This window comes from Ascaphus truei, chromosome 3 (assembly GCF_040206685.1).
Source record: "Ascaphus truei isolate aAscTru1 chromosome 3, aAscTru1.hap1, whole genome shotgun sequence".
Taxonomy (NCBI): domain Eukaryota; kingdom Metazoa; phylum Chordata; class Amphibia; order Anura; family Ascaphidae; genus Ascaphus; species Ascaphus truei.
Window position 1 is genome coordinate 410,937,911 of NC_134485.1, and position 13,534 is coordinate 410,951,444.

Here is a 13,534-nt window from a genome sequence, read left to right on the forward strand (position 1 = left end):
CTCAGGTGGTCCCCGTGGGTGTCTGTGGGCCCTCAGCTGGTCCCCCCGGGTGTCTGGGGGTCCTCAGGTGGTCCCTGCGGGTGTCTGGGTCCTCAGGTGGTCCCCACGGGGGTCCTCAGGTGGTCACTGCGGGTGTCTGTGGGCCCTTGGGTGGTCCCCTCGGGTGTCCGGGGGACCTCAGGTGGTCCCCACGGGTGTCTGGGCGGCCTCGGGTGGTCCCCGGTGGCCTGAGGTTCCAATCCTGTGACAAAATATTTTTTTTGCAATACATAGAAATAAATACATCCCCCCCCCCCAACACATACAGTAACTATTATCCAGATATGGATAATAGTGTGTTTGCCCGTTATAAAATAAAACATTAGCCAGCCAGCATAAATAAAGTAAATATACCTTTCTACTTACCCCTGCCATCATGAAGGGTGGCCTCGTCAGCTTACTGCAGGTCCATGTCCACCGATACCAGCAAGAATACATGAAAAGTGGGTGATTATTACTTGTCAGGGTTTCTGGGAGCCTATATTGCTGTAGGTGAAATCAAGATACATGGGTCAGAACAAGGGTTGTTTATGTATATTTTATCCTTAATGTCCTTATTTGTTGAGGTACAAAGCAGCAGACCATTTTATCATCCGTTATTTGATGTCATAGTAAAGCAGCAATCCTGCTTTCCTTTTTTAATAACAATAGTATTGAAGCAGGGGGTCTCCGGTTCTGAGCCGAGTTCATTTCAGCTGCGGTGATCCCCTGCTTCCCAAAATACTTGCCTCCATAGGGAGTGCTGGTGGCAGCTATGGCTGGACGGTGTGGGCCTAACGAAATAGCATCTGAAATGGCCCACGTCACGCATGACGTCATCCCTTGCGGCTTCCTATTGGCCCGCATGATGTCATCCGTTGTGACTTCCTGTTGGCCGGCGTGAACGGATATATAAATATCCGGAGCGTCTACCGGCACACCCTACGGAGGTTGGTATCTCTGGAAGCAAGGGGTCTTTGGAGCTGAAATTAATGGGGTTCAGCTCCGGGGATACCCTGCTTCATACATGGGGAAGAGGAGGAACATGTTTGGGGGGAGCATCTGCTCTGTTATAGGTGCAACCTCACATAGTTGGGGGCCTCTTTAGCATTATGCCACCCTGTCCTTATCAGAGAGACAAAGATAAGGGTGGATGGGGAGGGCGGACTCTGTCTGTCTGTGCAAGCAATTCCATTCTTTCCCAAGTCTACTTATAGCTGTCAGATTTGGGTAAAAAAGATACCAATTACCCAGATGAGACCCCTTAACCCTATGGATGCCCCAGGAAGTAGCCACTACGTTAAGGGTTCTGGCGCTTCAAGGGCCCCATACCGTAGTGGCTACGTCACGCCCTTTTTCCAAGGGAGATCATCTTCTCTGCTTAATGCCACCTGACCCGCAGGGAAATGTAAGAGGAGAACTCCCCCCTTCCTTCTGTTTCCGGATTAAGTGACTCCGCAATCACGTGATCGCTCTTTGGAGCAGTCATGTGATCGCAATTTGCTGTTGTGTTAAACATGTGACTAGGATTAGTTCACTTTGGTACTGAGAGGGGACTGCACACGGGGGCACAGGAGTGCCGATCTGTGCTAAGGTTAAGTTCTCCTTGTGCCACCTCCTTTGTCAATAATTAATTAAGTTGTTTGTACTGTTGCTTTAAGTACCATTAATCTCCACTACACGTTTTGACCCCATTTAGCAGTTGAAAACAGCTTGGCGCCCAGATTTCACTTAACCGTTCCTTGTGTGTTCATCCAGTACTGAGGGGCTTTAAAGAAATCGCCTAATGCTTATGGTGATCTCATTTAAGGTAACTTAAAACTATAGCAAATCTGCAGTTAATCAGACATGGCAATTGATTATGACCTCAGCCTTTTTTTTCCAAGGACATTATTAAAATGCAGAATACATAGTGATTGATTATTAAAGTATGAATCATTACTCAAGCAATAGATGAACAGAGTGTACAGAAGAGTCTATTATACTGAGTCCTGAACACTGAAGTTTAACCATCCATGTATACTGCAGATGCCTCATCTAGAAGCTCACACATCTGCTTAATTACACTTGCATTTACTTGCTGTGTGCAGTTTTGACACAATCCAGAGTTCAATCATTCAAATACACAGAAACTTGGATCATTCATTTGAGCAATTTGTCTAGGGAATAGCATCCAACGTTGTTGTTGAAGACATTTCCTTTCAGTGCACACGTGCCGACTTATACAGTATGTCGGATGAGCTTTTCGTTAGGTCAGCAATGCACTGTTATTCTGATACGGGACGGGCTGTTGCCAGATGCAGCAAGTTTGCAGTGCAGCCTATCCAAAAAATAAGGTGGGGGACATCTGTAGGATTGCAAAGTACAGATCAACCCCCTTATAACGCTGTGCTTGGGGTCCAAAGAATCACATTGCGTTATAAGCAATGTACAATTGGATGCGTTGTACAATAAAGTATTTAAGATACCAATAATCGTGTTGTAAAGTATTCATAAATACGAAAATTGGGAGCCACGCTAGGATCGCGTTATAAGCGGATTTGCGTTGTAACGGATCGCGCTATAACGGGGTTGAGCTGTACTCTCAAAATACGAAGCACTTGCGGAGTACACATTTCCATTGGAAATCATTTTGTGCACACACAGGGCCAGATTGACTAAACAGCGCTATTGCATCACATTCATTTGAATGGGCCATGAAGGGTATTCCCGGCACGGCAACTGTGTTTTAGGGAGTAGTACAGCTTAGCAAGTATGGCCCTTAATCCTTAGCCAATGAAACCGTTACTTTTATACAGAATGAAAGAAAACTCTTTTTAAAGTAAGAAGGGATCATTGTTAGAAGCGTGAAATAAGACTTTTGGTCATGTGTTTTATAATCTAATTAAGGAATGAAAATCCCCCAAACCATTAAGTGAAGGGATAATAGCAAAGCTGTGCATAACCGTGCCTCCAGCAAAAAGAGGTTTAACATCACACACTCAATGCCTTTCTGAAAGTACTACCCCATTCGGCTCATCTTGAATTCATTCAAGCGCAAATGAATAGATACTGTATCTATTTTGGAGGGATAACTTTTCTCACTTTACAAGCTTCTTTTAACATTGAAGAATCCTCTAGGGCACACAGGTGTCTTCATGTGCTAAAAACATTGCCGTTTCTCTCCCTGCTCCGCACTCCAGATGTCAACAGCTGGCTGCTCACTTTCGGATTCCAGCTGCACAATGTGATCCCTGGCTATGCCAAACCTGATATAGACGCAATGGAGCCGTCCTACGAACTCATCAACACTCAGATGAAAACCCAAGAGTGGGACAACAGCAAGGTACAGTAATCCGTAGCATCCATCGACGTGCTTAACTTTGCAGAAGGTGGGAATGAAACGCTGTTCTTGCAGTCAGTCAGGGGATTATCCGTGTCCCAGTGAGATACTGCTAGTAAGTTCCAGCTGAAAGAAAACCCTTATTAGAGAGGGAAAACGCCAGATGGAAACATAAACTTCAAAACCATTTGTATATGGCAAATCTTTAAATGTGATTTGGAGTTCCTTTGGCACATGTTTATTAGTCACTTAAACTAGCAATATAAAGTGATATTGATAACAAACTATAAAAATCTCTTTCTGTACGTATCTGCCACATCGTTTTGTATGTATTTTATTTTACATTATTGGGCATTAGCTCAAACCAGCTGTTCTTTTAGGGCAGCCATATCCATTACTTAGAGGAAGTGAAACTTCAAGGGGAGAAGGGATTATTATGCTAGTTTATTTAGAATTTAATTAGAGAAGTATTCGTGCGATTGTCAGGATGGTGAGAGATTCGTTTCTCGTATTAATGACATTGATGCTCATTACTGTGGTTTTAAACATGTGTCCCATCTCGTCCTTCCTACAGTCTTCCCTGTCCTATACGTTTCTGCACTATATCTTCATACACACAGCCTATACATTTGAAGTAATCCAAGGTTTCATGCTGGTTAACATGAGTTATAGTACCAAGTGTAACAAAGATAGTCAGGCGTAGACGGTATGATTCTCACACTGCTCAGTCTGTCCCTGACGCACACAATGGGAACACCTCTGACTATAGCTATGGGAATGAGCTCATAATGTTTCAGTTTTAGATTTCTTCTTCTACATTGAATATGCGTCCGGCAAACAGCCCCTGAGTGAGGATTGGGCTATGAGCCTGCAGTGCTTTATATGTCTTTCTGTTACCTCTGTATAGGAATGTGCTATCAAGGTCCAAGTAGATGCAGTTATAGGCTATGTCTAAATGTGGTAGTGTTGTATAGCACCTGTGCTCACCTGTGCACTCAATGGCTCTTTCTCAGCTTTACATGAGAGCCTTTATCGTGCGAGTAAATCATCTTGCAGACCTCACCCACATACAGCTATGTGTTATTACAGATTTAAACAGTTGGACCTATTTTTGCATTTTCTAATTTTCTTATTCACCGCCCGTGGGGTGAAATCCAACATTTCTACTCCCTCCCAGTCACATTGTTATTTTCCAAATATCCTAGAAGTGAGAAATCAGCCCAATCAGACCAGTGGGGTTCTGCTATGTAGAACAGGGGGGCTCAACTCCCATCCTCAAGCCCCCCCCCCCAACAACAGGTCAGGTGTTCAGGATTTCCCAGCTTCAGCACAGTTGGCTCAATCAGAGGCTCAGTCTTTGTCAAAAGATTGAGCCACCTGTGATGAACCAGTGACTGATTGAGCCATCTGCGCTGAAGCAGGAACTGATTGAGCCACCTGTGCTGAAGCAGAGACGGATTGAGCCACCTGTGCTGAAGCAGGGACTGATTGAGCCATCTGTGCTGAAGCTGGGATATCCTGAAAACCTGGCCTGTTGGGGGGGGGGGGGAGCTAGAGGACTGGCGTTGAGCCCCCTGATAGTAATGTGTTCAGTGTTCAGATGTTGGTTCAGAACCTGGTTTAATTTCAAAGCAGAAAAAGTAATATTCCGTGTTCTTTTGGCCGGCACTTTTATGTGATCTAAATCAGGAAGACCTTACAGACATTATTCTCAGCAGCTGCTGTTAGCGGGCGTACTTTTTTGAGGTGCATTATTTGCATCTTTACAACAGGAAAAAAAAAGGCTTTGTAATGAAATGTGGAAAAAATAACATAAGTGAGGTAGAAGTGATACCTTTAGTGACTGACCGATGTTTAATAAGAATGGAAGCTGTAAGGACCGCTCAGGTCTCTTCTTCAGGTGGGCAGGGCCGCAGACAGCTTTCCTGGGGCCCAGGACTAGTTTCCACAGCCCCCCAGCCCCCTCTCCCCCGGTGTCGGCGCGTTGTGAGACCGGTCTAGGACATTTGTTGGTGGACATTTATCCGCAACCACATGGCCGCCGGCGCTTTGCCGTGACTCACCCCGCAATCGGCAACTTAGCCACTAAGGTAAGTGCCTTGCCCGAAAAACCCCTACCCTAAGCTTTTACCCGAAAAAAATCCTACCTTAAGTCCTTACCCTAAAGCACTAACCACTAAAACCCCTTAAATTAACCCCCTACTCTAACCGCTAAAACCCCTTAAATTAACACCCTACTCTAACCGCTAAAACCCCTTAAATTAACACCCTACTCTAACCGCTAAAACCCCTTAAATTAACCCCCTACTTTAACCGCTAAAACCCCTTAAATTAACACCCTACTCTAACCGCTAAAACCCCTTAAATGAACCCCCTAGTCTAACCGCTAAAACCCCTTAAATTAACACCCTACTCTAACTCGTAAAACCACTTAAATTAACCCCCTACCCTTAGCGCTAAAACCCCTTTAAATAAACCCCCTAACCTTAGAAGGGTTCCAGCAGCGAAACGGCTGCGGTGGAGGGTCCATCTGTAGCCAACTTCCGGTGGTCATTTGGTCACTGTGAAATGACTGTGACCAATGTCCCATTCCATTGCGAAACCCCCCCGCTCACACCCATCCTCTCCCTCCCCAACCTCTCTTCCATGTCCTCACCGCTCCCTCCCTCTGACACCTCTTTCTGCCTCCCTGGCCTCCCCCCCACCACTCTCTCCCTCTCCCCCACCTCTCTCTCCCTCTCCCCCACCTCTCTCTCCCACCTCACCCTCCCTTCTCTCCCCCACCACTTTCTTCCCCTTCCCCACCACTCTCTCCACCTCCCCCACTACTCTCTCCCCCATCCCTCTCTCCCCCCTACCCACTCTCTCTCTCTCCCCCCCCCACTTTCTCTCCATCACCTCTCTCTCCCTCTCCTCTCGCCCTCCCCCCACCTCTCTCCATCCCTCCCACCTCTCTCTCGATCCTCCCCCACACCTCTCTCTCTCCCCACACCAATCTCTTCCTCCCCCTTCCTCTCTCTCCATCCCCCCTTCCTCTTTCTCCCTCCCCCTCTTCTCTCCCCCACCCCTCTATCTCCAACCCCAGCTCTCTCTCCCTCCCCCCGAGCTCTCTCTCCCCCACCTCTCTCTCCCACACTCCCACCTCTCTCTCCCCCACACCCCCACCTCTCTCCCCCACACCCCCACCTCCCACCCCTCCCACAATATATAACTCACTCTCCCCAATACACAATAATCCCATCCCCCAATAGACATAGTAACCCCCAATACACATAATAGCCCCCCCCAATACACACAAAAAAACCTCTCCCAAAACACATGCTAACCCTACCAATAACTAGCTAACACGGACACACACCTTACCTTGGGGGGGAGGGAGGATCTCCGGTGCCGCGCTGATCCCGTGCCCGAATGCAGAAGTTGGGTCCGACTTTCAGGCTGCCCGGCAGCCAGACGCGGATGTTGTGCCTGGTCCAACTTCCAGTTCCAGCTCTCCCTCCGCCGTTGGCGCCCCCTGCAGGTGGGTCACCTAAATACATGAAAAATGGGACCTGACTGTTCCTAAAAGCTGGCCCTCGTTCTAAACATTCACGTTCACAAACAGCCATTAAAGGTATCACTTTCACCGTACCTCTGTTCTTATTTTATTCTGAACACAGCACCGATCTTTAATGCATCTTTATAACAAAACTGAGAGAGACGACCGATATCTCTGCTGTTTTAATCCAGGCGCTGGGTCCACGCTTATTTCTCTGTCCCTCGTGAAATGGTTTCACGTGAGCCCCAAGCCCCTACCTCTGTCTGGAGGACGTCACACCATGTGGCAATATGAACACTGTACTAGTTACATTAGTGTAACGCTGTTGTACCTGTGTGTTGCTAACTGGAATGATTATATAAATAAAAAGAAGTGTGACATTATTTGTACATAGTAACACCCAAGCCTGAGCTGTGAACCATTCAATGGTGGAGGAACGTGATATGCTCTGTGGAACAGCATGTAATGGGAACAATATTACCGATTGTACAGTGAGAATAGCTCAGAATAACAGAGTGTATAATCAGAATAGCTAAACCAGAACATTATAGCATTTATAATCAAAACAGCTAAAGCTGCTGGGCCTATGAGACATAAATAAAAACTACTCTGGGGTATTGTAACATTGACGTCCCTGAGTGGTTTGTCAATAAATAATCTTTGCATTTTTTCACCCGGAATCAAATATGCGAGGGGATTCAATAAGATCTGTCAATAAGATTGTGTTGCTGGTCTGGGCTGAGCAGGGCGATCACATGCGTGCATGCGTGTTTTCCGCTGTGCCGGGGAACATGATAATCTGATGTGTGTGCTGGGATAGGCCCAGGAAACATGTCTGATCTCTTCAAGGTGCTTTTGATCAGTGTATGGTTTTTTTTTTTTTTTTTTTCAAACCTAATTCCAAGCATGTGCCCACATAAATCAAAGGCCTGATTCTGCGCCACGGCTCGTAAAAGGAATCAATCACGCCTGACATTTACAGATATAAGAGGCGGGATCGTCTCCAAATAAATGTAATCCCTTAAAACACTAAAAAATCTGCTTCAAACACTAAAATACTTTACTGTCATTTCGCACAGATGTAAAATATAAGTCTCATAAAAATAAGCACACGCACGCCTTGCTCCTAGGCACATACACACCCATATATATTGGCATTGCTACATGTGCTTGCAGTTTGGAGATATCCTCAGCCTCAGAGTTGGTTCTCTTTTACACTTTTGATTAGAATCTTCACTGAGCCCCCCCCCCACCCCCCCACACACACTTCTCCTTCTGTTTGTGCTTAGAAAAGAGTGCTCCCCGTCCCATCCCCCCATCCCCTCCAAAACAGATCAGGTTTTCAGGAAATCCCAGCTTCAGCACAGGTGGCTCTTTCCTCTGATTGAGCCAGCTGTGCTGAAGCAGGGACTGATTGAGCCACCTGTGCTGAAGCTGGGCTATCCTGAAAACCTGACCTGTTTTAAGGACTGGAGTTGAGCACCCCTGATTCAAATGCCAAACACCTTTATATGGGCAGTCCCCACAGTGAGCGAACGGCAGTGACATTTATTCTAAGTTAAGCGCCTGGTGCTTGACACTTGTCTTATTCATTATTAGATAAGTATTGCGTAAGCATTTTTTTAAATGGACTAGCACTGCTCCATGCATGCGGCCCTTAGTGCTTTTTCGGTTTCCACGTTTCACCCTGCACCGACAGGGAAGAAAAACTGTTATTCCAAAGGCGCATCACAGCTTTGTTTTCAATTTAATTGACCAATGTTTTGGTTCCCTAGGGCAGCGGTGCGCAAACTGGGGGCGGGGGGGGGGGGGGAGGGCGCTAGATTTTCTGAGGGGAGGCGGCAGTTGTAGAGGTCCCGCGATCTCTCCCCAGGCATTTAAATTAAATTCCTGGGAACCGCGCGAGGCCTCTACTGTATAACACACTTACCTTCCAGCGACGCGTCGTCCTAGTAACCCGGCGTCAAATGATGCCCCGGGGTCACATGACGTCACGTTACCATGGCGACGTGCCGTCACATGACCCCGCACGTCATTTGACGCTAGGGTCGAGAAATGGGGGGGGGGGGAGGCTCGAGGCTCCGAGGAAAGCTGATGGGTGCGCACGGGGAAAAGTTTGTGCACCCCTGCCCGAGGGAACCTTTATCAGGGTAAATCTGATGCTATGTTTGGTCAGGTATTGCACCAATTATGGAGAAGATTTGGATGACATAATTAAGAATGACTTTGGATTAGAATATTGAGGTAAGAACTGCAGTGTGGGGGGTGTTAAACAGACCTCCCTGAGGCAAATCTGATCAAATATTGGTGCAGAAAAACAGAACCAGATTTCTGAATAAAATCCTATTGGTCTCAATGGGATATCACTCTTTCATACATACATCTTTTCTGCTGTATCCTTTCATCGGTTTTAGAGCAGGAACCATTTAATAAATGATCCCCAAATGCTTAATTCGTTGATGAAACCTAGAACATCTGAGAACTCTCATTGCTCAGTTACTAAGGGGGTTATTCAATAAAGTGTACTACTGCATGTACTACTGCATGAAAACTCCCATGTGCACCATGGGTATGCAAGCAGTAGTGCACGATCGGCACTGGTGCACTTTAATGCATAACCTCCTATGGGTGTAATTCTGTATTCTCTGAAGCGGCCAGTTGCACCGTGACCAGCCCAAAAAATCTATATTGAATTTACCCCCCTAAGTATCCCAACTAGATCTACTAATGTTAACCAAATTGTAATATTTTGTGTTTTCTTTTTTGTTTTTCTAACAGTCCATTTTGGGGGTGCAGTGTGAAGTGCAGAAGCAGCTGAAAGCATTTGTCACCTTGGAACGCTTTGATCAGATTTATGGCTCCACCTTTGCTGGCTGTCGCCTGGAGAAAGAGAATAAGAAGTTTGCCTCCTCGGGTTCCATCTTTGGAAAAGGGGTGAAGTTTGCAATGAAAGATGGCCGAGTCACCACAGATATCATCAGCGTCGCCAACGAGGATGGCAGGCGAATTGCTGCCATTTTGAACAATGCCCAATATTTGGAGAACTTGCATTTCACCATTGACGGAGTTGACACCCATTATTTCATCAAGCAGGGACCCTCAGAAAATGACCTATCAATGTTGGGTCTCAGCGGTGGCAGAAGAACCTTGGAGAACGGTGTCAATGTCACAGTGTCGCAAATCAACACAGTTCTTGGTGCAAGGACTAGACGTTACACAGACATCCAGCTTCAGTATAGCTCCCTATGCTTGAACACACGCTACGGGACCACATTGGACGAGGAGAAGGTCCGTGTGCTGGAACTGGCTAGGCAGCGGGCAGTGTCTCAGGCTTGGCTCAAGGAGCAGCAAAGACTACAGGATGGGGAGGAGGGCCTTCGTTCATGGACAGAAGGAGAAAAGCAGCAGATACTCAACACTGGCCGGGTGCAGGGCTATGATGGCTACTTTGTCATCTCAGTCGAGCAGTACCCAGAACTCTCAGACAGTGCTAATAACATCCATTTCATGAGACAGAGTGAAATGGGCAGAAGGTGACATAGAGGGTTGATGTGTTGACTTCTTGCCAAAGACAGCTACTGTTGTGGCCGCATACCTGAACTGTGTTGTAATCAATCCTTTTTTAATGGACATGAGAGAAGAAAACGAGATGCTGTTGCACTGTAACTCATGCAACATTTTTTTTTATTTGTATTTTTTTTTTTTTTTTTTATAAATTTGGCCTTCACACGTTTTGCAATGAACAGAAGGTATTTTGCTGTAGTGTGATCACAGTGAAATTTACTGTCTCTTGTTCTTTTTCCCTTGTGAGGAATTTAAGTGAGGAGTGTCAACGTATGTTAACAGGTACTCGGTGTGACTTGCAAAATGGATGTCTGTGATAATTTGTATCCTCTTAACCCTTTCTTAACGGGAGCAGGGGGCAGCTCGTCTTGCAGAGGGGGAAACAAAAAGTCTATTCAGTTTCGAGATTAAGAACTGAATTTTGCCTTGATTTAACCAAAACTGTTCATATCATTTACTTTGTCTCTCATAATACAGTATGTGGCAGGAGGAATCCCTGTCCCGATGTGTTACTTGCGTTACATTTAAATTGCAAATGATAGTATTTTCCAACAGGTTTGGATGAGACTTAAGACGCTTTTTATGTGCTTTTATGAACATGCCAGGATGGGGCCGTGCAGTCTCCCACCTTGTAAAAGTAACAATATGAATTGTGTGCCTCTAGAGAACAACAGGACCTTTTCCATTTTCGCTTTGGGACATTTAAGTGTTTTCGGGGTCCTGCTGCACAGAAAGGCTGTCGCAGTGGAACCTACAGCATGGAGTGACCAATGAATTGGGTTTCCAATAGAGGAAGTCTGCCTGTTTTATTTTTAACTGAAGCATTGTGCGATTCATGTCTGCAGTTCAGATCTGAATTTTTCTAAAGAGACGACTCTTTTTCTCATAGGGTTGGAAATGTGTGTGTTAGTCCTACACGTGCTCTCCGTGGGCGAACTGCGTTGGAGGCTTCCGGCTCACTTATGAACGAAAGAGCTAAAGGAAGGCCTCAGTCTCAAATCATTCATTTTATCACTCAACGGAAATGAAATGGTGGTATTTCTTTTCTCCTTTGTTGTGTCTGACCATAGTACGGAGTCGATGAGGACACAAGGACATATCTGCAAAATGCTTCCTACATTGATCAGACACCTCCCCCTTTTTTCCTGACGTCATTTAGTGATGGAATGAGTGCATTGAGACCAAAGAATGAGTGCAAAGGAACAGGAGCCGATTCTTTGATTCATTAAGGTCGATGGCAGATACGGAGAGTCTGGTTTGCCCACAGAATTGCCGTTCTGCAGTTGTATTCAGTTAGATACGAGTTTACGCACCCTGTAACATAAGCTACTGCTTTACAAAACGATTCTTATGCAGATATCAGCAAGGGTTGTTTTTGCCGCTCACATATCTTTCTATCTCTCCCTTCCATATGAAAGAATCTGAAAATGTTATTTTGTAAAAAATGAAGAAAAGGAAAAAAAGGCAGATTTTTTTTTTTTAAACCGATTATTTATGTAAACAAATTTAGAGTGACTATAAAGTTGACCACACACACACACACACACACACACACACACACACACACACACACACACACACACACACACACACACGACCTAGGGTTTGTAATGCTAGTTTACTGCAGTTTTTATGAAACTTAAACATAAAACCCAAATGGATCTGTGACCTGCGGATCTGGTGGCTTCTGGCAGCTCTTGACAGGCATACTGAAGGCCCAGTTTCAGAGTCGCCATCACTTGTTCAGCTGCATTTGGAAATAGAATCTTTATGTTTTGCGCATCTTAGCCGGCCGTCTGTTATCTAATATTTCCTCCTCGACGCCAATCTCAACGCATCGGCTTTTATGTTGAATACCTTTGATGTCAAATGATTCAAGTTAAAACCAAGTTCAACTTTAAATGGTGAAACAATTGACACGCACGTGAAGGCAGGTTATTTATAGAGACTTACAAGCCAATATGTCCCATTATAAAATGTGTCCACTCCCCTAACACCTTGTTGCTCCACATATCCGCGCATCATATCATTGCTTGAAAAAGACCAACTGCAGAGCACAGAGCCGTGAGGTTACACTCTACAACGTGTCACAGTTGAAGTATTTGTTCAACACCAAAACACCCATTTTAGAGGTCTAATTTAATAATACAAATAATAGCACAGACACGCTATGTGAAAACGAAGTACAGCTGACTTTAACTCATTCAGCTCATGTGCACAGATTGGTGGCCATGTGTCCGACTCCCTGCGGCAAACGCACTGCACCAGATCCATCAAGAAGCTCATGCTTTTGCAGCCAGAGAATGTTAGTACATAAGACCCCCTTGATTCACCTCTCACCTCCAATTTATTAAAAAAAGGAACCAGCCAGTCTGATAGTCTTTATCAATTATTAATTACCAATCATAGGAATAGCTGGGAACAACTGTTACCTAATCAGGATTTCTATCAAAACCTCAAGAGATCTTTGGAGGGTCAAGAAACAAAGATAACTTTTTTTTAGTTCTTTCTGGAGACAGGTGTGTGTGTGTGTGTGTGTGTGTGTGTGTGTGTGTGTGTGTGTGTGTGTGTGTGTGTGTGTGTGTGTGTGTGTGTGTGTGTGTGTGTGTGTGTGTGTGTGTGTGTGTGTGTGTGTGTGTGTGTGTGTACACACACGCACACACAGCGACGAGTATTCTAAAACAAACCTGGTGCAATCACCAACAAGACCCAGGTACATGCTGGGTACATGCTGCAACATTCCAGTGACATTTCTGCAGACAGACTAATGGCCCATCGGATTAACAGCGGGGGTCCCTGGCAGTCCCATTCAAACTGAATGGGACTGCCAGGGACCCCTGCTGTGTTAATCCGATGGGCCATTAGTCTCTGCAGAAATGTCACTTAAATGTTGCAGCTTGTACCCAGCATGTACCTGGGTCTTGTTGGTGATTGCCCCAGATTTTCCAAGGCAAGTTTAAGGCAAGTTTTAGAATACTCGTCGGCGCACCTGTATATGTAGCACATATCCCCGCTGGAATCTTAGAACATGACAAATGAAAAACAGAGAATCTCTGCTTAAGAAGGTACTTTAACAGCAAAGAAGGCCAGCA

The 13,534-nt window shown here is 45.5% G+C and overlaps 1 protein-coding gene across 1 annotated transcript in view; it reads left to right on the top strand.

Annotated features, from left to right (window-relative positions):
• TENM4 (teneurin transmembrane protein 4) overlaps positions 1–13,072 on the top strand; it is a 1,230,300-nt gene extending 1,217,228 nt beyond the window's left edge. Inside the window, 2 exon segments of the mRNA XM_075592607.1 lie at positions 3,201–3,343; positions 9,657–13,072. Coding sequence (XP_075448722.1) covers positions 3,201–3,343; positions 9,657–10,415 — 902 coding nt within the window. The 3' untranslated portion in view covers positions 10,416–13,072.
• The last annotated feature ends 462 nt before the right edge of the window (positions 13,073–13,534 follow it).